The sequence below is a fragment of the Peromyscus maniculatus genome, chromosome 5 (genome assembly GCF_049852395.1).
Source record: "Peromyscus maniculatus bairdii isolate BWxNUB_F1_BW_parent chromosome 5, HU_Pman_BW_mat_3.1, whole genome shotgun sequence".
Classification (NCBI taxonomy): domain Eukaryota; kingdom Metazoa; phylum Chordata; class Mammalia; order Rodentia; family Cricetidae; genus Peromyscus; species Peromyscus maniculatus.
The window spans coordinates 86,368,923-86,395,106 of record NC_134856.1 but is presented as its reverse complement, the minus strand read 5'-3'; the positions used below and the strand labels follow the sequence as shown (position 1 = coordinate 86,395,106).

At 42.9% G+C, this 26,184-nt stretch overlaps 1 protein-coding gene across 7 annotated transcripts in view; it reads right to left on the bottom strand.

Moving 5' to 3' along the window:
• The window catches only part of Sfmbt2 (Scm like with four mbt domains 2), a 187,508-nt gene that overhangs the window by 93,279 nt on the left and 68,045 nt on the right, over positions 1-26,184 (bottom strand). For 5 of the 7 annotated variants that reach the window (XM_076572824.1, XM_076572822.1, XM_076572819.1 and 2 more), the window contains exons 5-7: positions 13,210-13,298; positions 10,999-11,245; positions 5,403-5,500 (exon numbers count right to left, since the gene is read on the bottom strand). In XM_076572824.1, the coding sequence (XP_076428939.1) occupies positions 5,403-5,500; positions 10,999-11,245; positions 13,210-13,298 (434 nt within the window). Of the gene's footprint in view, positions 1-5,402; positions 5,501-10,998; positions 11,246-13,209; positions 13,299-17,859; positions 19,943-26,184 lie in introns of those variants that run through there. The other 2 variants (XM_076572823.1, XR_013051468.1) reach the window with 2 other exon arrangements.

The following is a 26,184-nucleotide window of genomic DNA, read 5'->3' as shown; positions in this document are numbered from 1 at the left end:
CAATGGAAGTTCATAGGTCCAAGGGTCAGAGAGAATCAGGAGGACTAGGGAGGTGGCTGAATGGTGCTCGTGGTAGAAGCTTGATGACCTGAGTCTCATCCCTCAAAGACCATAAAGAAAGCTTTGCAGAGCAGCATGTGGTTATTCATTATGGACCAGCTCTTAGTTTTTATTCTTCATTGGCTCTATTTTGAAACCAAGTTCCCACTAACCTTTTAGTCATATATATATATATTTGAATCTATCTTATCTTTCTAGATTAATATAATTAAACCTGTCTCTCTTCCCTTTCCCCTCTCCAAACCCTCCCCCACACCCCGCCCCCTGCCTGCCACTCTCTCTCTGTGCAGACACCGAACTAGAAAACTGAAACAATAAACACTGTTGACCACAAAGCTGGATGAACATGTCCATCGGAGCTTCAGTGATGGTAGAAAGGAGCTCGGAGGAAAACCTCTTGCTAGCTCTTTTTAAAAGATAAAAATAGCACAGTGGCAGGGGATAAGTCAGTTAACCAAACGGGGGGATTAACCCAGGGGCTGCAAACAGGTGAATGCTATTCTATCACTGACGTTTGCGTCCACATATAAAGGCATCTTTAACAGAGCCCTAGCAGAAATTACCCAGATGGTAACGCAGGCAAATGTGTTCTAAGTAAGAATCATGTGACCATGCAACATGATCCCCCACGCCATTATCGTTGTTGGTTATTTTTGAGGCAGAGACTCAAGTAGTCCAAGATAACCCCAAACCCCTTGGTTCTCCTGCCTCTCCCACCACAGTGCTGGGATTACAGTTGTGTGCTACCACATCAGGTGTATGAGGTGCAGGAGACCAAACCCCGGGCTTTGCACACCACCATGGAGCCATATCCCCATCCCCAGCCCTTCTCGGCCATTTTTAAAGAATAAGTTCCTTCCAGAATAGGGATCATTTTATTAAACCTTTTAAAGCACTAAATCCTTAGGCTGGTTGTCAGGGAGAAATCCTTATTATCCTTATTCATTTTCCAATAAAGTATATTTTCTAATGTCCCTCAGTTTTTATTTTAGCTTATGACATTAACTGCTTATCTTTCAACTGAGTTTACATTTTGAGGATTGTCTCTATTGTCCATAAACGGTCAGTCAGAATTCCTTCAAAATGGCACAGTCTCAAAGTTACTCGGTGTTTTGTCTCGGATCCAGGTGCAGAACAGCAAAAAGCCTGCTGATGAGCTTCTTGGTGTATTGTTTCTGCTTGTGTTAGGCAGAGGGAACGCGGAGCTCATGAACATGACTGACTGCGCGAAGAGACGCGGAGCGTGAGGATACATCGCCCAAAGAAAGGAGATGCGCATAATGAGATGCATTCCCTCAAACCACCTACTTTATCTAAAGTGTAAAAATAATAAAAAGAATTGCCTGGAAACACTGCTCATATCTGGCCATTAAATGTGCTTAGCTTTGACTTCTATCTCATAACAGCAGAACACTATGGCAATTTTCCATAACAACATGCATCCCAGATGAGTCACTGCTGAATTCAAACATATATTCCTGGTGCTATAACGATAGGAAGAGAAGAGAAGTCTGCTCACTGAGAAACCCTGATCATAACGGGGGGTGGGGTGGGTGGAATACATATATATATATATATATCATCACTAGTATGTCTATGGAGATTTATCGGGGCTGGAGAGGTGGCTCGGTTGGTAAAGTGTCTGCCGTGCAGCCACGAGGACTTGTTTGGAGCCCTAAACCCATGTAAAGCTATGGCAGCCTGTGCCTGTAACCCCAGCACTTAGTAGGAGGCAGAGGCAGGAGGATGGCTGGAGCCCGTTGGCCAGCTAGTCTGGCCAAATGACTGAGTTCCAAACTGAGTGATAGATGCTGTCTCAGAAAACGAGGTGGAGAGCAGCTGAGGTAGGTAACCCATGTTCACCTTTGTCCTCAACACACACTGGAATACAAACATATACATGTACCCATGCGCACATGTATACATACATATAGCATGAAAAGGAAAGTGGGGGGGTCAGTTTTATAGAGATCTACAGAAGAATATTGCAGGGACTCTTAACAATCCATGTGAGAGGGGAAAAAAAGGCATGAAGCAACTGTAGAGACCATTTGACCTCATCACACACCACACACCTTCCGGTAATTCCTCTGAACATAATTAGCAATTCAGCAGAGTATTTTTTTAATAAAATTATTAACTGTATGTGAAATGTAGTGGAATTGGATAAAAAAGTTCATCCCCTTCAGGTTTACATCTGCTGGAGCCCATGAATAGGACACCTCATGTGGAAACAAGATCTTTGCGAATGTACTTAGGATGAGGTCGTTCTGGTTAGCATAAGGGCTGTTCCAATGGCCAGTGTCATTATTAGAACTGGGAAATGTGGACAGACACACAGACTATGAGGTCACGTGATCATAAGAAGCTAAGAGGGAAGAATAGACTGATGTCACTACAAACCAAGGGATTTTAGATGTGACAGGTGCCCCAAAAGTCGGACAGACTGCCAAACACATTTCTCTTCAGGTAGATTCTGAACCCGTTCACAGCCTGATTTAAATTATAACCTATAAAAGTATGAGAAAGTAAACTCATTGTTTTCAAAAAGTCGCTCAGTCCGTGGCAATTTTTTACAGTAGTCTTAGGAAACAAACTTTTCTCAAGGCCTATAAATTAAATATGGACTCCATGCAAATAAAATTATCTTGTCCTCTTCTCTTCTCTTCCATCAAATAAAATAAGACATTCTAAAAAGTATCTCACACACTTTAACAACACAAGTACTGAGTACAGCCAACTTTTCCTTATGAAGTGCCTACTGCATACACCCTCCTTGTGCTAAGCCCCATGAGGTATTCAGCACCTACTCTTGAAGTTATGCTTAGTTATAGCAGAACATTGAGTACGATGGTAATTCTGAGATGGTAATGCATCAAAAGAATAGTCTGAATTCTCATAGGATGAGTTTAAGGTGAGGAAAGGAGATGAGTGCATTTTAGAAAATGCAGACCAACTTAAATTAAATCTCGGAATCAGGGCAACAAGACATAATGGTCTTTTGCAGAGAATAGCTACCCAATAAATGTTTAATGAATCGGTTCCTTTTTAATTAAAAACGGATCGAGATTATTAATGTTTCTGCCTTTCAAGTCTTAGTATTCACAGTTCTAAGTACAGTTATATGTTCAATTAATCCATAAGTATATTAACTAGGAATTTTTAAATCTAGTGAGTTAAATGCATGTGGTCCATTCAAGAATCTGTTAATTTATTTGACAAATCATTATTAAGTGCCAGGAATTATGTTTCCAACCATGCACAAAACATATAGCCCTCTATTTCCTGGAGCTTCAAGTTAGTTAAAAAGCGGTGGCTGTTAGACACAGAACCACACAAATGACTACACATTACTGTGGCACATAGGATACCCAGGAGCTGATCACAGAGCCTCATTGAGGCTGGGGACTCAGACCAGGAGCGCAGGTACAGAATTCCTCTGAGAATTAATAGTTGAGATTGGAAGATGAGTAATAATTTAACAGGAAAAAAAAGCACAGGTGAAAGGGAGCTAGGAAATTAAAAACAACAGCAACAAAAACCACGAGGAGGTACCCAGGGAGACTCGTCACCACACAGCACCCTCAGGGGAAGCAGCACACTATATCTGATAGGCCTGGGGAAAATGAGGCAGCAATGTTTAGCACAAAAACCCCAGCAATAGGGGGTTCTGAAAACCACAATGGCAGACTAAGGTGACAATCCAAAAACCTACCTTAAGTTTGTCCTAAACAATAAGTGTAACGCAGTACGGAGGGCTTTGGCTTGTTCTCTTTTTAAGGTACTAGCCCACACGCAACCACGAAAGTATGGCAAGTTAAAACAGCTGATGAACAAGGATCTAATTTAACCAATTCAGTGAAACCCAAACTGACGTCTTCAGCACAAAGGTCCGGCACTAACCCCATTAACAGTTCATACTCCTCTAAAGGTTCAGAAGCTAGAACACCAGCTACCTCCGAAAGCAATGGAAAACAAGGCCTCGCAAAATAAGTGTGGACAGTGAGAACTCTGGAGGCTCTCACGAGCCCACCCTGGAAGATCAACACCCACTCCCAAGCCCCTCAGACTAAAATGGCCATGCCTACGGTGGCAATGTGATTCTAGAAGTTAAGAGCTTGCCAATCCACTGCAGATAAACTATGTTTCCTACTCCATTTGCTGCTGTAGGAGGACCCGGCAAAAGCCTGGTGCGGAGCAGACACTCCAGACAAGTCTCGTCAGACACTGAGAAAACTGAGTCTAAGAAAAAAACTCCCCCCTCCCTCCCTCCCTCTCTTCCCTCCCTCCCTCCCTCCCCCCACAGCCCCCACCTCCACTTCTCTCTACCTTTCAAGTGCTAAGATTACAAGTGTGTGCCGCCGTGTCCCCCTTTTTCACATGGCCCCGAGGGACTCGAACTCAGGTCTTCCTGCTAGCGAGGCAAGCCTGACCCACTGAACTGTCCCCACAGACCATGTTTAACCCCTTAAAGAAAACAGTAAAATTAGACTTGATGTAATTTCTTCTGTCGATTCAGTATGGAATGGGGGGGGATGAAACAGATTTTCATCAGAGAGCAGAATAAACAAAAATATTTTAATCAACATCCCATGACATGAATATTTATGAAAAGTCGTTTTTAAAGTAGTAATGGGGAGCAGACACAATTTGCAGAGTTTAAAATGGAAATGGGCAAAGCAGGCAGTTTCCTCACCGTGGAACAAGATTTGCCGTACAGTAGTTTTCCTTTACTTTTTCAAATTGGTATGTGTGATATATATGCACAATATGCATGTACATATGAGGTGTGCATGCATGTGTGCCCATGTGTGTGCGTGAAGGCACATACATGCCACAGTACGCCTATAAAATATGCCTATAAAACAAGAAGGCATCCTCAGTTGTCAATCTACACAATGTCTCTTGCTCACAGCACTAGGCCAACTGGCCCATCCTGTCTCTGCCTCCCATCTCACCACAGGAGTGCGGGGATTACAGGTGTGCGTTAACACCACGGAGTGCGGGGGTTACAGATATGCCTTAACACATCCAGTTGCAGATGTGCATCAACAGGTCCAGCTTTACATGGGTGCTGGGATCCAAACTCAGGACCTCATGCTTGCATGGCAGTTGCATTACCCTGAGCCATTTCCACAGCCTCCCAACAGTTTAGTTTATATTTGAAAAAAGGGAGAGGGGAGGGAGGGGTGTGAAGAAGCAAGGAAAGGAGAGAGAGAGAGAGAGAGAGAGAGAGAGAGAGAGAGAGAGAGAGAGAGAGAGAGAGAGAGAGAGAGAGAGAGAGAGAGAGAGAGAGAGAGAGAGAGAGAGAGAGAGAGAGAGAGAGAATATTCACAACTCACCTTAAATACTTCCATTGGAAGAGGAGACTCTGCAGCAACAATTAGGGATTTTTCCAGAGCACATTTCCATTCAGAAGTCATCTTTAGAGGATAGAGTTCTGTAGCAATAGCAAACCACAAAGAGTTTAAGGACTGTAATTCTGTTAGTTGGTTCTTTAAATGTTGTCTTCCTCTGCTCCTAGGATACCATAGCAAGTGTCAGTGCTCACACTTCCCCGTGAGCAGCCACCTGCTAAAGGGATTCTCGGAAACTAAAGAGCGGCTGGCTTGGGATTCTGCTATCAGAAATGGAGACTGCTTAACAGGGCTCTTCCTCGGGGAACATTTGTGTGTTCTGTTGTCTTCTGTAAGTAATTGAGTGGCATTAATCCCATTGGCAAGACCTTCCATCGTCTATAGCCACGATTCTTTGTATCACCTAAAACATCCTCCCACTGATGGAGAAATCATTCTTTGGTAAATTTCTAACCTCTGAATAGCGCTGGTCCAGCACCCAGTTATTATAACACTCTCCATTAAATCTCAAGTTCTCTCTCTCTCTCTCTCTCTCTCTCTCTCTCACACACACACACACACACACACACACACACACACACACACACACACGGCCATATAAGTCAGAAAAATTATTAAAAGGTAAATTAAAATTTACAAACCAAGTTTTATATTTATACTTGAAATATTCCTAACATACCACATGTCGCCCATATTTTTCCCCCAGGCATTGGAGGAGGGGGAAGATTTACACACAGAGGCTATACAGGCTGCATGCAAAATTAAAAGGGGAAAAAAACACATTGAGCACTGTTTTCATGTATTGCTGAAACTGTAGGGGAATTTTATGGCCTGATCACAACAGATTTAAGACCTTATCAAAATAGGATTTGTGGAAGCTCTCACTGGAAGTAGATGTGTTTATATCGTCCCTATATCAACCCTCACTGCCTCAGACAGACTGTTGGGATATGAATATGAATTTAAGCACACTTAAAAGGCAACATTAAACCTTCAGGCTATATTTTTAATTTCTTGCATGTCTGCTTTTTAGCATGAAGCCATATATTTGGATCCCTACAGCTTCTAAACTCACCTTGAGCTCAAAGCCCCCATGTTATAGGGGTTTATTTTGTATTTGGGGGGATATAATTATAGTTGCTGAGAGACCTTATCAGACTTAGCCAAGTTACCAACACACTGTCTGAGGTCTTGACACGGAAGGTGACTTCGAACACAGTATCTTCTATTTGCCTAAGATTCTTTCTAGCATTTCATATAGAACTTTCTACCTCTAGGAGAATATTTCCCCCTAATCTGGCATTTTTAGGTAGGAACAGAAATACATGTGATTTTCCTCAGTAGAGCTACGTAAGCCTTCTTTCCTTTGGTTGGGTGTTTTGTCACAGCAATGAGGAAAGTCACTAACACAGATGGGATCTAACACCATGGCAAGGCACCATCTTTTCTGCAAAGGTAAAACTTAGTTTGGACAGCCTTCTCTGCCACCTGTAAAGACGAAACACTTCCAGGATGCAATTCACAGAGCACAATGTTCCCTGTGCGTGTTTTAGCAGACAGAGCCACCCTGGGTACACCAGCGAATTTATGAACAATAAACAGGTCTATTAAAAGGACATAAAACATGTTCTCAAAATGACCTGCACTGCAGGGAATTTAACAGTGTTCATCAGACTCCATTTACTGGTCGTGGGAAGTCATAAACAATTAAAAAGATGGCCTTCACCCATCTGTCACCAGGAGCCTAGAGGAAAGTGAGGAGATCTCCCTTCATGCAAAAGTTTGCAATGTTCTGGTAGAAAGTGTTGCAGAAAGAAACCACATCACCCTAAATAGAAAAATAAATAACTAACCATAAGTAAATGGAGGCCTTGTGGAAGGGCCCCCTTTTCAGAGGTCTAACCATCACCATGAATCGATTCCCTCCTTCTCCGTGCCAGTGAGGAAAGACTGAGCAATAGTAATTAGGAGACAGAAAGTACTGGAAAATGTTATGAATTGAATCTGTGTCCTTCCAAATTCCTACATAAAACCTCGAATCTCCAGTGTGACATTTGGAGGAAAAGCTGTAGAAGGTGATGAGGCTTAAGAGGGGTCTGGTGGGATGGCCCTTTAAGAGAATTAGTGTATGCTGATGAACTCCAGGAAGAGCCAGTAGAAGCCAGGGAGCCCTCACCAGATCCCTAGAAATCTGGCACTCCTGTTTCAGCTTTCCAGACTTCAGAACTGTGATCAAATAAACATCCACTGTTTAAGCAACCCAGACTCTGGTGTTTTGTTTGGGCAATATAAGAAAAAAATTTCAAACACACCAACTCTTTTGAAAACACAAACAGTTTAGGCAAGAAGTATTTCAGTTCTATCCTGAAATTTTCTGATTCCAGGATCTATCTAAATGTTTGAAAGAATGATTTCTTTTTGGAAGAAATCAATGTGGGAGACGTTTTAAAAAAATAAGTCTCGACTTAGAAAAGGATAGAATTTTGTTTCCTTCATTTCTGTAAGACCAAAACATCTATCATGTCTTCTAAACATCTGCAGCTGAAGAAGTGGGCTTCCCAACCTATCCCTGACTTGACAACCTTCTTGGAAAACCAAAGGCTAGCCAAAATACTCTGACCATGGTTTAAATCACTTGTCAATCATCTGATGTATCTCACACACAGAGCACAATTGCATAATTGCTCCCATACTGCAGGATGGGATGCCTTCATTTGCTTTCTGTCTGCTCTCAAGTGCCAGAGTTCAGGCTAGACATGGAAAGTCCCACAATGCTAGATCCTCAGAAGTACATAGTATAACATCCAGTACCTTTCCCAGAGTTTCCAATGAACAACGACCCAGCCACTTGCTATTACCTATTTCTAGTCTATCTGCTCAGACTGAACAGTTGAGGAAGAAAGTGTCCTTTAGAAAGTAAAACAAGAGAGTAACACAAAGTGAGAAGTGGAGACTATTTACAAGCATGGTGATGACATTGGAGAAAAGGCATGGCAGAGGGGATCTGGCAGCAAGGTCAGCTTCCACAGCCTTCCTCTCAATGCACACATGTAGTCTACTCTATTTCCCCCAATGCCACCTCCGCAACCCAACTCAGTTTTGAATGCTGGTAATTTTGTATTGGGTTATTAGTGTCTGGGAAGAAGAGAATCAGCCTAATATTTTCTATACTGTCTGAATTTGTATTCATTATGCCATTTCAGTTCAGGAAATGATGCTACCATTTAAATGGCGCAAGGTACCCTGGGATTTGAAATTAATTTACACAGATATAACATATCGGGTTCTGTTCCCATGTGTAAAATCGGAGTAATAATTGCCTCTTTTCTCAGGGGTATTATTTCACTGAAGGAAGTAGCAGCCTCCAGTTTTCATCTTGTAACTACTATATTTGAGTGACATTTTGCCTTTTACTTTCTCTCCCATATACAACCATTCACACCAACACTTTAAGTGTTGGAGAAATAAACTGTCGACAAATCACTTGTCCAGTCTTTAGACAAACTCATGAACTCTTCTGTGAAATCAGCGTTATGTCCTGAAATTTCTAAGACAGATAAGCACGGTCTAGTCATGCATTGTAAAGACAGAATCATCCAAAGTGAGAAGACTCACAAGCAAATGTTTCTTAAAGGGAGATTTTCCCCTTCAGCTTTTGACTTTTAGTCCTGGGATTCACAGGGAAAAGACAGGAGAAAGAATCTAAGAAGCAACTGGAAACTCTTTGCTTTACTATAAATCCTTGCACTGGCAAGGAAAAGTTCCTTCCAGAATTTATAAAGCAATTAGGCCCTGGGCTGAGATTTACACAGCCACCTTTCCCCACAAGTAAATTTTTCCTGCCAGGTTATGAATCCCTGGGCAAACTTGAGCTCAATCTTTTCTCACAGTATGGACAAGATCTTTGTTTGTTATCACCCAAAATGCTTAAGGTATAAAAGGATTTCTTGGCTGCGTATCAAAATGTCAACAACAACAATACAGCTATTATAAAAGACCAGGTTACACATCTATCTGCCTGTCAGATTTACCACAGATGTAAATACACGGGGTCCAGAACCAGGAAATGTTCCACACTCAGAGCCCTTGAGTGACAGATGCAGTAAATATAACTTCTCACTTTCACGTTCACAAGACTCACACTGGCAACCAACACAGTAGCAATTTTAATGAAGCCCTGGACTAATTAGTTGTTCTAAATATACCTGTAAAGCTGACCACAGAATAAAATTCTATCAAAAAGAAGTATTTCTTCCTTGGCTTATGTAGGTGCATTAACAATGTGACATTGCTGTTCCGAGGTTTTTCACCAAAAGGTTGGTAAGAGTAGTAGAGATCAGCAGAGGCAATGAAATGTGCTGAGCCTAGGACCTGGGAACTCTAATTGCACCCAGGCTACTCCCTACAAGCGCCAGGGGGGCCTGGAGAAGCAGCTTAATCTCAATCACAATTCTGTCATTGGCTGTAGAAAGAGATTCACACCAAGCATGCCCCACATATTTGGAATCAAAATAAACGTAACAGATGTAGAATCACCTAGACTATGACCAGTATTTAAGAATAGTTATTCTGTAAATATGAGATTTTGGACAGATCTATCCGAGGGCAGAATGCACTGTTCTATCCAATTACGTCTATGCAAAGCCATTTGCCAGCACACTGGAAGCTGCCTGGACACTTGACAGGGGAAAAGGGTAAACAGATTAATCCTTTGGTTGCTATTTCCTTGTCAAAATGAATTACATAATCATAAGCAGGTGTTATGGAATTTGCATGGATGGATGTATAGAAAAATAGATAAGTGATATAGACAGATAGGTGGATGGATGATGGATGGATAGGTGATAGACATGAATGGGTGGTGTATGGTTGCACGATTGAGTAAATAGAAAGGTAGCAGGGTGGATGAATGGGGTATGGATGAATCTGGACAAATGAATGGGTGTATATGGATAGAGAGAGCAATTGGCTGGCCAGTGTGAATGTATAAATGGTGTACAGCCACGTAAGTGGTAAGTGGGAGGGTGTGGATGGATGTGGGGAGATGAATGGGTATAAATGGATTGATGGACAGAAAGAAAAAAGAAAGGAAGGGAGCAGAAGAATGGATGATATATAGATGACCCACATGCATAAATGGATGTATAGTAACTTATATGGATAGGCAGAAGGGCAGATGGACGGATGAATGTGGGCAGAAGAATGGGTGAACAAATGAATAGAAAACAGGCAATCAGAAAGATGGGAAAGCAAGAGAATGTGGAATATGCTCCCAAGACTACAATCCCTAAAGAATGGGGAGATGATGCTCGAACCCCAATCTATCACTCCTTCCATTTCTGAGCCAGTGACACCATAGGAAGCAGACCAGCTTCCTGAGGCTACAGCACCCATGTTCTCCTTTGAGAATGCTTTTGATCAGCACCTTGGATTTTAGTCTCCGTACAAAAGATTCTGAAGTCAACACAATTAAAATCCACACACCGGCATGTAAAAGACACATCAGAGGATGCATTCCGAGACACACCCACAGGAGGTTGCTATCTCAAGCATGTCACAAAGGAAAAGTGTCAGCTCTTACCTGAAGGTGGATCCATTCTGTATTTATTCTCTTGACACCAACCAACTGGTCGAAGTCTGTAATCCAAGTAAAACAACCACTGGTCATAGGATTCAGTGTCCTCCAATCCCACATAGCGAAGGCGTAATCTTCCTCCGACATTTTCAATCACACTAACTATCCAGTACTGAAAGGGGTTCTGGGAGTCCTGCAGCTCTAGTAAGGAATCAACTGTAATGAGGTCTATAGGGCCTTTCCCTCGCAGAGGCTGTTTAAACAGAAGCAAAACTCCGTATTTTAAACTTGACTTTAAGGTTCTCATGGAAACAGATGACAGCAGAAGATAATATTTTTCTCACACCATCATCCAAGCTATTGCCAAACAGTCTGGCATCACCCCCCTCCCCGATCCTCTGTTCAACCATCACCCCCACACACACCCGCTTCCCTTTCCTCCCTCACACACATCCACAAGCTGACATCATTTCCCAACAACAAAAAAATCACAAGTAAATAGAAAATAACAGTTTATGCTGGTATTTTATCACACAAATTATCCTTCCCAAATAAAATTGCATTTGTTAGAAATTAGTACATTTTAAAGCAATAAATTATACTCAGATGCACCCAGAGATAAAATACCTGATAACAAAATATCTATTTTTCAAATTGACAGATGTATCTACTATAGTGCTATAAATTTATACCGTGACCCCTTAAGAGAAGAAGTTCACCCCTGTCATCACAGATGAAGTGAAGGAGTGCAGATGTGTACAGGTGACATGGCTAATACATGTTTGTGTTCACTTACATTCAACTTCTCATTGTGTGTGGGGGGGGGCCATATGGATAGTGCAGGTGCACATGCCTGTGCATGAGTGGAGGCCTCGGGACAAGCTCAAGTGCTGTTCCTCAGTCATCATCAACTATTCTGACACGGACAGGGTCTCTCTCTAGCCTGGAACTTCAATTAACTAGGCTGCCTAGCCAGTGGATCCCAGGGACCTGCCTTCCTTTGCTTCTTCAGTGCTGGGATTAGAAGATCAGGCATTTTTTGTTTTCTTTTTAACATCTGGCTATATTATGTGAGGTTACTCTACTACTTAACCTGGACATTAGTTTGGAAAACGTGTAAGCACTACCCCTTCTGAGGAACTTTCTTGGCATATGAAGAGAGTAATTACTACTTAGCCAGGCAACTGGTTTGGGAACATTTAAGTACTGCCCTTTCTGAGGAACCTTCTTGGCATATGAAGAGTATCTGTTTAGTCAGTGTCTTAGGCAAATATGTTTAACAATTAACACGGTAAGGCAACTTGTCCCTATGAAACGAGTAATCATCATTGTAGTCTTTTAACCCAATGGTCAAAGTTAGCCATTAAGATAAATATATCAGGCGAAATTAACACAAAACACTTTTGAACACTAGATCACATGGTGGTTGTCTTATGTATTAATACCATAACCAAGGAAGAAAATTAATGTTAATAATAATAATAACAATAATAGTAATGATAACAAAAATCCACATCTTATTCCCAGCCATTCATTTAGGGCTCCCCTTTCCTGGGGTACCCTTGAGACAGAATTGGTAACTTAATTACATGTGACACACTGCCTTTGTCTTTCTGTTCAAGTACACATAAGAACTATTAATATTTCAGTATAATGTTTTCAAACAAAGTATCAAGACTCAAGATTAAACTACTCTGCTTCTATGCCTAACACCTGCCTTAGCTACATTCCAATACAGTCAGCCATGTCTCCTCTTGTTTTATGGAGAAAGCTAATCAATAGTCTTAGGTGACACATACATGTGAGATCATGGAGTTATTATGCACCCGGGATGAACAACTAATGTTGCTACTTATTAATGGGCTGCAGGAGACTACAGTAAGAACATAAATCTGCTTAGTCATCACCTGCCGAAAAGTTATCCTACAAGATAAGGCTTAAGGGTAATGAGAAGACATCCCAATACATAACTATCTAATGCACTCGAACAGAGAAGACTTCCCACGTATTGCTTATAACACAGGAAAACATCAGTCAATACCACTCAAGTTCATCACCTATGTAACTGAGTAAAAAACAGGAAGTTCAGCTGCGAGAATAAAATCATCTGTGCCCACATGTATCTGCAGAAGGATACGTGCAAAGGTGCCACTAGGTTTGAGATCACAGGCCCAGGGTGCTTCGGGGCTCTAAGAGATGAATAATAGCAATACATACACCTTCCAGGAGGTTTGCAGGTGCTGTCCGAGAACCAGTCAAATCACGAATGAGGAATTCTGTCCAGTCCGCGTACTTCTCTTTGATTGCTAGTGAAACAAGGGAGAAAACAAAACCCTTCAACACATCAGTGGAGTATCAAACACTCTAGGGTCACTGCAGTTTTCTGTGTGTCGAGCTTACGTCAATGTTTTTCCGAATTTTATGCCTGATGATTAAGTAAAGAATAATGAAATTGCAGTCACGTATCTGTTAGCAAGCATGGACATCATACCTACCATGCACCTGGGCATCCAGAGAGGAAAAGAACCTGTGGCCCTTAGGGTTTACACCCATTTAGACACCTGTCAGAAGCAACAATAAAGACACAGCAGCGGTTTGGAAAATTCCAAGAGAAAGCGGTCGAGGAGGGCTAGAGCATCAGAGGCACACTTCTCAGTGTGCAAACAAAGCCAGGCCCTGAGCTGTATAACAGGTATATAGAGCAGGAGGCAAAGAGGGGTTTTTCAAGAGAGAAGAAACAGTGTATGATAATGAGTGGCAGCCTGAAATCAAGAAGGGGTGGGAGAGCTCTGGGTAAGCACACTTCACAGAGAAGAGACATTGAGTGGACAGCTGGACATGTCCGTCAGCACAGACGTTTCAGAAACTGGAGGTCTCTGTGTGAGAGCAATCTTGTAAGACTACGAATGTCTGAGTGCAAACAAAGATTACAAAAGAGGAAAACCAGGTGCTTCTGTGTCTAGGGACAAAAGCATGGGCTGGAAAACAAGGCGGACAGCGCTGTAAAAATGAATGGCGTGCGTCGGAGACGTTGTGTGAAAAAGGCAGTCGGGACTGAGGAGGTGGTTCAATCTGGCCAGTGCTTGCCGTGAAAGCATGAGAACTTTATAGTTCCATCTCCACAACCATTAAAAAACAATAAAGGAAAGGCGAGAGGAAAAGCCAGGTTTGGTGGCTTGTGCTTGGCATCTCAGCACTGGGGAGGTGGTTTGCTGCTCTTGCGGAGGACCCCAGGGGGGTTCCCAGCACCCATGTTGGGCAGTTCACACCTCAGGTCCAGCTCCAGGGGATCCAACAACTCTTCTGCCCTGTCGGCACTTGCACACACACACACACACACACACACGCACACGCACACGCACACGCACACGCACACGCACACACACTAATTAAAAACAAAATAAATTGTCTTTAAAGTTTCAACAGTCTTAGCAAAACTGGCATCAGAATGGAGTTCAGCAGCACGCCCCATCTTTACCCATCATAAACATGGGTCTCATGCACACACTTGCCAGAATCCATGAAGGATCAAGTTCCAAACTAACAACCATCACCTATGATGCTCCTACCACCTACAATGACTGAAATCAGAGTCTTGTGTGCCACAGTAACATCCCAAGCCCTGCTCTTACCTCTTCTTTTACACCTAGGGGTCCCCCACAATTTAGAATGCCATTTTCTTTATTTTGAACATGCACACTCATGTGAAAATATATATATTGTTATGTGGAGGAAAATTATATCTATGCGAACTGTTGCCATCAATAGAAAATATAATAATCATTTTTTTTCAATGCTACAGTAGTTTTTAAAAATAAATTAGTTTTTTTTTCTAACACTGATGAGGGCTTGAACCCAGAGCCTCAAAAATGCTAGACAAGTGCCCTGCCGCTAAGCTACAACCCCAGCCAATGATGCCTTTCATAAAATTAGCCCTCCTGCACGGCAGAGGCGACTGAGACCAGAAGTAAAGACACACGCGGTAAATTGGCTGATGCTTGCCATGTGCTTTGCACACGAAGACCTCCCGTTACCCTGTTTCTCTCCTTTCCACGAGGCTGTCCTTAAGGAGCTCTTGCTCTTACAGAAGAAAACAAGAAGAGAATCAGCCGCAAGCCTCCAACAACCCACGTGCCGTACATCAAGGGATCTTTCCACTGCAATCTGCAATGCTCCCAATTTTTATAAAAAGATAAAGCAGTCCTAGGCAGGATGAATAGCAGGAAAGTATCTGCCGATTCCAAATGTCAAAACATACAACGGTATCTAGAAATACAAATTTTGTACCCTATCACAACACCAATAAAGCAATAAGGGCCCCCGTGCTGCTGGTTTTCCGTGGGCTTAGCAGCTGTACCTGAGTCTAATGGTATTTTACTATATCATCTGCGACCCGTGACTCCACAGTCAGCGCTCCGCGGCTCAGGCTGCAGCCTGGCGAGATCTCTGGTCCCACTGGTACCAGTTCTGCTGCCGTCAAATACAGTTTTTAACTAAGTCTCTGTCATTCTATTTACCAACAAAGACTCAGGAGTCAGATGTGGGGGCGAAAACCTGCTAGATCAGAGAGGCCAAGAAGCAACCTTTTTGGCCAGAGACCCAGGAAGAGAGCATCTCTCCAGCCATCTCAAAAAAAAAAAAAAAAAAAAGACTGCCAATCTCCAAGTCCATCCCTGCTCCTTCCTGTGTGTTTCTCTATCCGTCTTCCTGGCTCCTCTGTACTATCTATGGCTAATTCCTGTCCAGTAGTTGCTGGCTCTGCCCGGCCCCCACCCCATCCAAGGTTGATTTTATTGCCACAGTCTCAAGTTTAACAGTATGATCAAATATCCTCCAACACTACGCTTCACAGAATTTTTGTCTACGTCTAACAGAAAACAAATTCATTTTCCTCTTAAGGTCATTCAATAAGCATGTAGTCCAAGTCAACATTTATGTTAAAATTTTAAATTATGAAAACACATTATGAAGACACAGACAATTGTGGAATTTAAATTATCCTGAGAGCTAGAGAGGGGGTAGCCATGGAGATAGTCCTGAAATTTGCATCTTGTGAGCCCTGGGCTACTGAAGTCTTCAGACTGTCCCTTACCATGTTTAGGTAGAAACTTGGAAGGGATCCTGAATATCCAGGACAGGGAAAACGCATGTGTAGCCTACAGAAGTGCACTGATAGCCATAAGTTAAAAATGGTGGTGAAACAATTCTCAGGAATTTTGTGCATTTTAAAAGAATTGTTTCAGGTAGCATTTAGCCTTCAAAGCTCTGAATTTTCAAACAGATGACAACCCTATCCTAATAAACCCCACCATGGGTGGACATGGATCCTGAGAATACACTACAGGTTGTCTTCTGGCCTCCACAGGCACAGGCACGGGCACATCAGTGCTAAACACATACAAACACACCCACATGCAAAATGAGAAAATACGAGAACAAGTAAATATGTCCCTAACATAAAACTAAGTACAACAAATTTACAGCTCTCTCAATTGTACATGTTTTAAGCAATTTCCAATTTGGCTATGTTATAGAACAATTCCAGTGCCCTGGGGAATCCCTTAGAGTTCACTGCAGTGGAAGCTGATGGGCGCTGTTTCTTGTGCCCACTTATACTGCAACACGCAAGGTTAGTACTGTAAAAGTTTACAACACATCTCCTTTTAAGACTCAGAATCAGATGTGTATTGATGCAAGAAAATTTTCACAGGAAAGGAGGTTAAATCTCTACCATGGTATTTATACTACACACTAACTGTCAGAAAGCCTATAACCTGTTCTGCACCATCTATAACACACCCATGTGCTGTAAGGAGGGAAAGAAATGATCAAGGGCTGGAAGCCAGAGCTGTGTAACTCCAGCTGAAGGAAATTCTACCAGGACTTGTCAATTACCAACCTGTGTTTCAATATAAGAATGTTCTAGAAATTCATAAGAGGCACACAGTCCAGATCTTTATATTTTATGTTTTCATGGTATTTGTGTGTGTGACCATGTGTGTGTGTGACTGTGTGTGTGTTTATGCATGTGTGACTGTGTGTGTGTCTGTGTGTGTGACTGTGTATGTGTCTATATGTGTGTATGTGTGCCTCTGTGTACCTGTGTGTGTGACCATGTGTGTGTATGTATGCATATGTGTACATGACTGTGTGTGTCTCTGTGTGACTGTATGTGTGTGGTTGTGTGTGTGTGTGTTTGTGTGTGTGTGTGTGTGTGTGTGTGTGTGTATGTGGGTACATATCTGTACTTGCATGATGAGCTCAGAGGTCAGCCTAGCGCTGACCTCAGGCATCATCCACCACATTTTTGAGAGATGGTGTCTCTCACTGGTCTAGAACTCGCCAGCTAGGATGCGCTCTGGAATCCTGTCTTCACCTCTGCAGCACTAAGATTACAAGCACCTGCCAGCACATCTGGCTTTTACTATGGGTTCTGGGGATCGAACTCAAGACTTCAGGCTTGTGCCACAAGAGCTTTAAGGGCTGAACTGCCACTCTTGTCTCATTGCAGATCTTAATATACATATATCTCCAAACTTCTTCCAAAGTTCTATTCAGTTACGGTAAGTAAACACAAAACTTTTTCCAAACTCCAAGTTTTACTCCACAAATGTGTCATTTGGGGAGGAACCCTCATTGTGACACTGAGATATAGAAAACAAGACTTTTTGTGAAGACATTTAGGCATGGCCCCAAATCCCACAGCAGCTTTCTTAGGATTAGAAGGCAATAATCGGAGTGACAGGCAAGAGATTCCTGTCCGTTTGCACGCTCCGGAAAAGCACCCCTTCTGCTGGATTTCAAACCCAATCGAGTGAATGTCAACACGGAGCTCAAGGAGAGGTTGCCTCTTAATAAGGATGTCACCTTCTCCAGAGCCCAGCCCAAGGGTACAGCTGTCCATTTGAGCAGATGGGAGGGGACCGTGCACCAAGAAGCCTCTGCTGAGCAAGCGGGGAGGAGTGTCACATGGATTCACAACGGCTGTGCATGTTCCTCAACCTCCCACGTACGCAGTGAACTAGAGAGCACCAGCCACACCACGCCTTTCCACCCATCCGGGAGGCAGAGGGAAGTCACAATGCAAAGGGTGGGGCTTTTCATTTGAATATCCTCCAGGCCACACTGAGATGGTTTGGGATGCTGGCCTGTCTCTCAGAGGTTAAAAACACAGGGTATTTGGTTGAGCTCCATGGACAATTGTTTCAACTCACTTTCCACCAGGCCTTCTCTGAAGGAATCCTGTGGACTGTAAGATTGTTCTTTAGTCTCTGGTGGTTTCTTCCTTATAGGATCTTTTTGTTTGTTTGTTTGTTTTGTTTTGGCAACAAGTGAAATTTTTTGAACCCTTTCATTAGAGTAATTTGGGAGTTTTCCACTCTCCTATTCCCTGGGTCTTCTTTCACTCCTGGGGACTGTATTTTTTTTATCTTCATCCTTCTTTCTTATGACAAAGGTTTCCTGGGGTCTCTGCAACATACAGTCTGGAATGTGAGGCAACAGAAAACCTAGAGAGACCTGGTTTTTATGTGTAAGAGTCTTTTTTCTAGTCTCCATGTGTGTGTTTGGTGCCCATAGATGCCAGAAGAGGCTGTTGGATCTCTTGGGACTGGAGTTATGGAGTTATGAACCATATGTATATGGTTATGAACCACTATGTAGGTGCCGATAATTGAACCTGGGTCTTCTAGAAAAGCAGCCTGTGTTCTAACCACTTAGAAACCTCTCCAGCCTTGAGAAGACTAAACTTTACAATAACAGCTTGGGCAGCAGCTTTTGACAAGTCAGAAAAGGATTTTAAATACTTAGTTAAACAAAGTGGTAATGGTGCTGGATGAAAAATACAAGAGCTTATTTCCACTAAGATGAGAACTACAGAGATCTTTCCCATGAAGGTTCTGAGGAAGAATCTGCATTGATATTTTCATATTGTGTTCAAGTAAAACTGGTTTTACAAACAGGACAGACCTTCAAATGACTCAATAGGACTGAAACTTTCCCTGTATACAAATAGACTAAACCACATAGAGTGGTTGGTCAGGTGGACAGATGCAAATATTCTTAGCACTGTCTGGTGCCACAGGCCTGTAATCCCAGCTACGGGAGAGACTAGAGCAGGCAGAGCACAAAGTTTAAAGCCTGCCTAGGTCACAACATGAGATCAAGGCCAGCTGCAGCAACTTCATAAGATCTGGTTCAAAATAAAAATTGAAAAGAGGACTAGGGGTATAAGTCAGTGGCAAAGCCTTGTCTAGCATGCACAAAGCCCTAGGTCAAATATCCACTAACACACACATACATACACACACACACACACACACACACACACACACACACGCATGGAAGGGTTTATTTTGTCTTGTGGTTAGAGTACAGTCCCATCATGGAGGGACATGACAGCGGGTGTGTAAGGCAGCTGGTCACACTGTATCTGTGGACTAGAAAAGGGCCAGGCAATGTATGGAACCTTAAGGTCACATCAGTGACTACTTCCAGTGATAAGGCTCCACCTCCTAAAATACTGCACAGCTTCAAAAACACCACTGCTGGCTAGGGACCAAGTTCAAACACACAAGCCAATGGGGGCCATTTTACGTTCAAACCACAACTGTCTATAGTCACATAAACATAGTTGGAGGGAAAGTTTTGAATGAACTCTTCAAGACTTTCAGCTGTATGAGCACACCTGCATGATCGCAAAGGGAGCAGCCAGAGTGATTGTGTTCTAAAAAGCAGGGCTTCACAGCAACAGCATTTCAGAGCTACTGAGGCAGTCACTGTGATGACTTAAGAGTTTTAAAAATAAATGGCACAAAACAGAAACACTGGCCAGTAGGATGACTCAGAAGGTAGAAGCGCATGCTGCCAAACTTGGTGACTTGAGTTCACTCCCAGGAAGCCACATGGTTCTCTCTCCACAGAAGAGAACTTATGCCACAAGTTCCCTGGGCCACCACTTGTTAGCCCCACCCCCACCTCCACACACACATACTAAATCAATAAGTCAATATTTAAAGACAAATAAAAATCTTTAAAGAACACAGTAATCATTTGATTATCATTGGTGATGGCCTCCTCTCCTGACCCCGGTTGGTGCTGTACTGAAATTGTTAAATATTTACAAGGCTGCTCCCAGGTTTACCTTACCAGAAGGAAACCCACCAATGGAAGAATCTTCCTATCAAAGTGCACACACAGGACCAAAGGCATCTCTGTGGGATAAGGGCATAGGGACCCACAGGCCTTCTTCTTCATAAGTTCTAGGTCTTTGGATCCTTTTTAGCTGCCTCCCTTTCCTGAAACAAATTCTTTTTTTATGTTGAATTATTGGTTTACATATTTTATGTAGTATAAGTATGGAAATATAATTTACATTTAATATTGTATTATATATGATTTCTTATCTCTATTGAAAAGACGCATAAACAAATAACAGCAGTTCAGTAATAATCTTGAAATACCACTTACCACTACAACTAAGCAATGTATTTTGGAGAAACAGCTTCTTGTAGATGGAAGTTTCTGTTCCACCAACACTCCCAAATACCCAGCAGTTGCTTCCCAAATTGCCATACAGAAGCTTATATTAATTACATCTATAATTTTTAATCTATGTTTAGCCATGTGGCTTGGTACCTTTTCTCATTTCCACATTCTCATCATGTACATGAACTATGAACCAAAGGCTGAGGGGCCCCCAGCTGGATCAGGCCCTCTGAATAGGTGAGACAGTTGATTGGCCTGATCTATTTGGGAGGCATCCAGGCAGTGGTACCGGGTCCTGTGCTCATTGCATGAGTTGGCTGTTTGAAATCTGGGGCTTATGCAGGGACGCTTGGCTCAGTCTGGGAGGAGGGGACTGGACCTGCCTGGACTGAATCTACCAGGTCAATCTCAGTCCTCGGGGGGAGGCTTTGCCCTGGAGGAGGTGGGAATGGGGAGTGGGCTGTGGAAAAGGGAGGAGGGCAGGAGGGGGGAGAACAAGGGAATCCATGGCTGATATGTAGAACTGAATGGTATTGTAAAATAAAAGGAAAAAAATTTTTTAAAAAAAGAATCTACATGGAAAAAAATTGGTTTAATAAAATGCTGATTGGTCAGTAGTCAGACTGGAAGTATAGGCAGGGCGAGCAAACTAAAAATTCTGGGGAGAGGAAGGGCAGAGTCAAGAGTCACCAGCCAGATGCAGAGGAAGCAAGATGAGAATGTGGAAATGAGAAAAGGTTCCTGAAACTTCTTCTTAAATTCACCATGTATGAGGCTGTGAAGTTTACCCTTAGCCATGTGCACAGAGGAGACTCAGCTGAACAGCCCTGTCTCCAGTAAGGCTACCACCGAGTGAAGCTACTTCAGAGAACAGAGATCAATGGTGTCAAAGGCTGCTGTTAGGATGAGATGAAGTCTGAAGAAGACCGTTTATTTTTTTTTTTTTTTTTTTTTTTTTGATTTTTCGAGACAGGGTTTCTCTGTGTAGCTTTGTGCCTTTCCTGGGACTCACTTGGTAGTCCAGGCTGGCCTCGAACTCACAGAGATCCGCCTGCCTCTGCCTCCCGAGTGCTGGGATGAAAGGCGTGCGCCACCACCGCCCGGCAAGACCGTTTATTTTTATGACACTGTTTGTTTAGAATTCATTCCTATGAGCAAAACAACAAAGGATTTGTCAGATACCGACAACCTACTCTACTGTGTCATTCTGACAATTTAAACTCTGGTCATCAGTGTACAAGCTCCCTTCTCCCTCCATCCTTGCCAGTATTTTATAGGATAAGACTTCACAAGTCCACCAGTGTCAAGTATATAAAACTTGACATTTTTTTAAATTTTCATTTTCATTGCACTGATTATCATTATTATCACTATCTTATGACAATTCAGGTTCCCTTCTGGGAGTTCCCTATTTGCATCTAAGGTGTGCTTTTCTATGGATTCTTCTTTTCAGAAGATAACTCACTGTTAAAGTGCTCACCATGCAAGCATGAAGACCCAAGTTCAGAACCCAGCACCAACATAAAATACAAAGCAGCGTGCTGGCACTCTCTTGTAATCCCAAAGCTGGAAAGGCAAATGCAGGGATCCTTGGAGCTGGCTGGCCAGTCAGCCTAGCCAAATCAGTGAGCTCCATTACAGCAGCCCCTTTCTCAAAAACTAGAGACATGGAGGAGGACACACAACATTGACCTCAGGCCACACATATAACATATTCACACACGGCGTACACTGATTTAAAGGAACTCTTCATATATACTGGACACTCATTTCTTGATCAATACAACCCGGTGTTCAGCATGAGCCTTTTACAGCCAGAAATAGGACAGGTTCATTCAGTTCCTGAACCCTGTCGGTCAAACTTCGAAGCTTGGCAGTGGCCTCTGTAATTTGGTTCCTCTCCATTATCCTTTCTTTGTTTGCAACCCTAATATTTCTCTAAGATCTCCTCAATTTAATGAACCCCACGAAGGCTCAGCAAACACACTTCCATGTGCATGAAAGTAAGCACACAGCTTCCTGGCCATCTCTCAGCACCTCACGCAGCCATTCCTCACGGGTCCTCCCTGATCTGTGATACACGGCACTCACCCCCTCAGTCCCCGGCTCTGACCCGTCACAGTGTGTAACCATGCTTGAATTCATCTGTACAGTCTCAAGGGAGCTATGCACTGCCACAGCCCTTGTGTTCACAGGTATACATCCAACCCCTAGAATAACAGCACACCGCAGGCATTTGTTACAGTTATTAGTGTTCGCTTGCAAGAAGGGCTGTCAAGTTGGCTGGCTTTACAAAGTATATCTGTTCAGTTCATCTTCCGAGGAGCTCTCAAATCCAGACTAAAGTCACTGCCACCGCAAGCATTGTGCACACCTTTGTCAGTACAGCTCAGCTCAGCTCAGCATCAGAGGTAAAGCCTTAACAACGTACTGCATTTCTTTCTGATGGCTATTACACGAGGTAAATTATCATCTATAATTTTAATTTCAGCCCCTAGGATACAGAAATACAGACAGCAGACCAAAGGGACCATGGGCATCTTTCCCTGAAGTTCCCACCAAGCTCTTAGCACTCAAAATGATCAAGATTTACAGAAGAAACTGCATAGACAAGCTGTTTTCAGGACCCTGGAAGTATAACCCACGTTACTCCCCAGTATGTCTGTTAGAAACAAGAAGTCAAAACAGCCTCTAAAACCATTATAAGGAATTTCAAACTTTATTCTTAATACTGTTTAATTTAAAACTATTCGCTGGTTGGAGACTTTTTTCAACCAGTAAAATATGGGGTGCCTCCTGTCCTTGCCCATTCGCTCTAGGTCTTTTCTAGCTGTTAATACCTCATTTTTATAGACATTCCTGCTACTGCTTTAAACAATCTCCAGTTTTTCAGAACACCCTACAGAGAGTTAGCTTTTCTCCTCTCTTCACTAGGAAAATTTTCCTATAGGTCTGTTATTCATTCCCAGGGCAGAGAAACTGCTGAATGGGAACTGACATTTCCCTCAAGTCCAGGGCTCAAAGTTAAATGGAAACTTGGCTTCTTCAAGATTCTTATTCTCCTTGCTCTTTCTCCTCTTCATATTTGACACACTTCTTCCTGAGAAGCTGCTTTCTTTGCTGGAGCAAAAGAGCTGCCATTAAAATACTTTCCAACGTTCTCCCAAGATAGATGTCTTAAAAAGAGGAGGACTTGGAAAAAATTAACATTTCCATGCCCTTTGTAGATGAACATCTACATTCTCTGATGCAATTGTGCCTGTCTCTGGTTAACAGCGTTCCAGTCACTATCTGTGATAGTTGATTTTATATGTCCACTTGACTGTGCCATGGGGTCCAGATGTATGGTCCAATATGATTCTGGGTGTTTCTGTGAGGATGTGTTCTAAGCTTCTAAAGCAGATTGCCCTCTCTAAGGTGAGTGAGCCTCATCTAATCATTTGAATGAAAAAAATCAGTGGGGCTGGGAAGATGGCTAGACAGTAAACTGCCTGCTGTATAAGAATGAAGACCTGAGTTTGGGTCACCAGCAGCCTCCAACACGCGCATGCGCACGCGCGCGCGCGCGCACACACACACACACACACACACACACACACACACACGCTGTGTGTGGCAGTGAAAATATGTAACCCCAGCCCTTGAGGGGTTAGGGAGTATGGCAGAAGGGGAGACAGTGGATCCTAGAGGCTTGCTAGCCATTTGTTCTAGTCAACTGGTGAGCTCAAAGCTCACTGAGAAATCAAATTGCGTAAAGAAAAATAATCAATGTCATCGTCTAGCCTGCACACACACACACACACACACACACACACACACATGTACATACACAGAGGTGATTGCTTATGCACACAAACACATACACACATTTATACACTATGTGCAGGCACCAAATGAAAATTACCTAGCTTCCAGAGCAAAGAAAGCCATGGAGCATCATCCTGGGGGGGCTGGGGGGGCTCAGCAGACACCCCTAGGTCTTCAAACTGCCACTGTTTCCTAAGTCCCCAGTGTTTTACACTCCCCTGGCAGGTTTATGACCTTCCAAGTCTCCATAATCTTAAGTGTGAGTGTGCATGCGTGTGAGTGTGTATGTGGTGTATAGGTGCAGGTGTGTCTACATACTTGCTATTTTTTATTTCCCTGGAGGACTCTGATTAACAACTGCCTTATTATCTCTATTCGAAAAGTTCAGTGTGCAAGCAGGAAAGAACAAAAGTACTTGCCAAAAGCAAGATCAATCATGTGAGACTCCTGCAAATGTACCTTAGACAGTAACTAGTAAGAAACTTGAGATAAACTTGTGGCCGCTGAGAAAGCCACTTAATATAGGAAATGGCAGCTCTCTGACAGCCCTGCTGAGTTGGATGGAAGCTCCATCCCATAATGGCTGTGTGACATTAGAAAAAAACATCTAGCCTGTAGGTGTAGGTTTTCACCTAGAAAACTGGATTTACAGTATCAACCTGGTAGAGCTGTAGATGTGTTAAATGTGATATGGAGTCTGTGGACTTAGTGAGAGAGAGAGGGGGGGGGAGAGGGGAAGAGACAGAAGGAGGGAGGGGGGAGGGAGGGAAGGAGGGAAGGAGGAGGGAGGGAGGGAGAGAGGGAGGGAGGAGTGGGGGGAGAGAAACTGAATAAGGCAGGGAGATGGTCAGGAGAAGGAGGGAAAGCGAGGAAGCAGAGGACACATGTGTCAGCAAGGACGATGGTAACATGATCACACCCCCAATGAGCTACGAGAGGGAAATAAGCCAATTTTAGAAATTATTCAAAAGGAAGTTAATTGAGAAGTCACATTTTTAAATTTCAAAACTAAAACCCAGACAACTAACAAAGTCAAATCACTGCTTCAAACAAGAAGAGGAAATGGAATTACACACTAAATTGTTATGACTAGTGCATTCATTTGTGTGAGGGCTACAACCACATTTGGCACATCCAAGACTGTGACCTTGGTCTATACGTCACATGGAAAGGCTGAGGATGGAGCTCACTTCATAGAATGACTGCTTAGCATGCAAGATGATCTAGATTCAATCCCTAACATCAGATAAAATGGACATGAATGGATGAGAATCAGTAGTTCAAGTGTGCCTTTATCCACCTAGTGAGCTGAAAGCCAGCCTGAGTTACATGAGATCCTCCCTCAAAAAACAAAAGGAAACAAAAAAGGTCACCTTGCATATTTGTAAACAATGTTTACAATACATTTCTGCACCCTGCCCTGCTGCCACATATCTCTCAGCATTTATTCCTGCACTCTGTCCTCTCTTGACTGATCTTCAATGAAGAGTGCTCTCACTTCCGCCCAAAGGCTGCCTCCACCTCAACTGGGGTGGGCAGATGTGGTCCTGAATTACTTTTGTCGCTATGGACCACAGCATCCTGCTACCAGAGCCTAGAGCTCACAAGGAATCTACTTTCCCCTTAACCAGTGATGGGTAGACTTTTTTTTTCTTCAGAAAACAACTAGAAATCTGCACAACCTGGAAAGACCCGGTGTCTCACAGAAACTGTAATGGTCCTTATCTTCCTGGTGCTTTCCTGGGAACAAGGAACCAACGTGATCCATTTGTTCATCCTCTGCCTAGAGTAGTGATCCAAACCTCACCATGATGCTCTTCTCTCGTGCCCTGAACACCCTTAGAGACACATGGGAACAAAGACACACCCTTTGCACATGATGCTACCCAAATCTCAGGT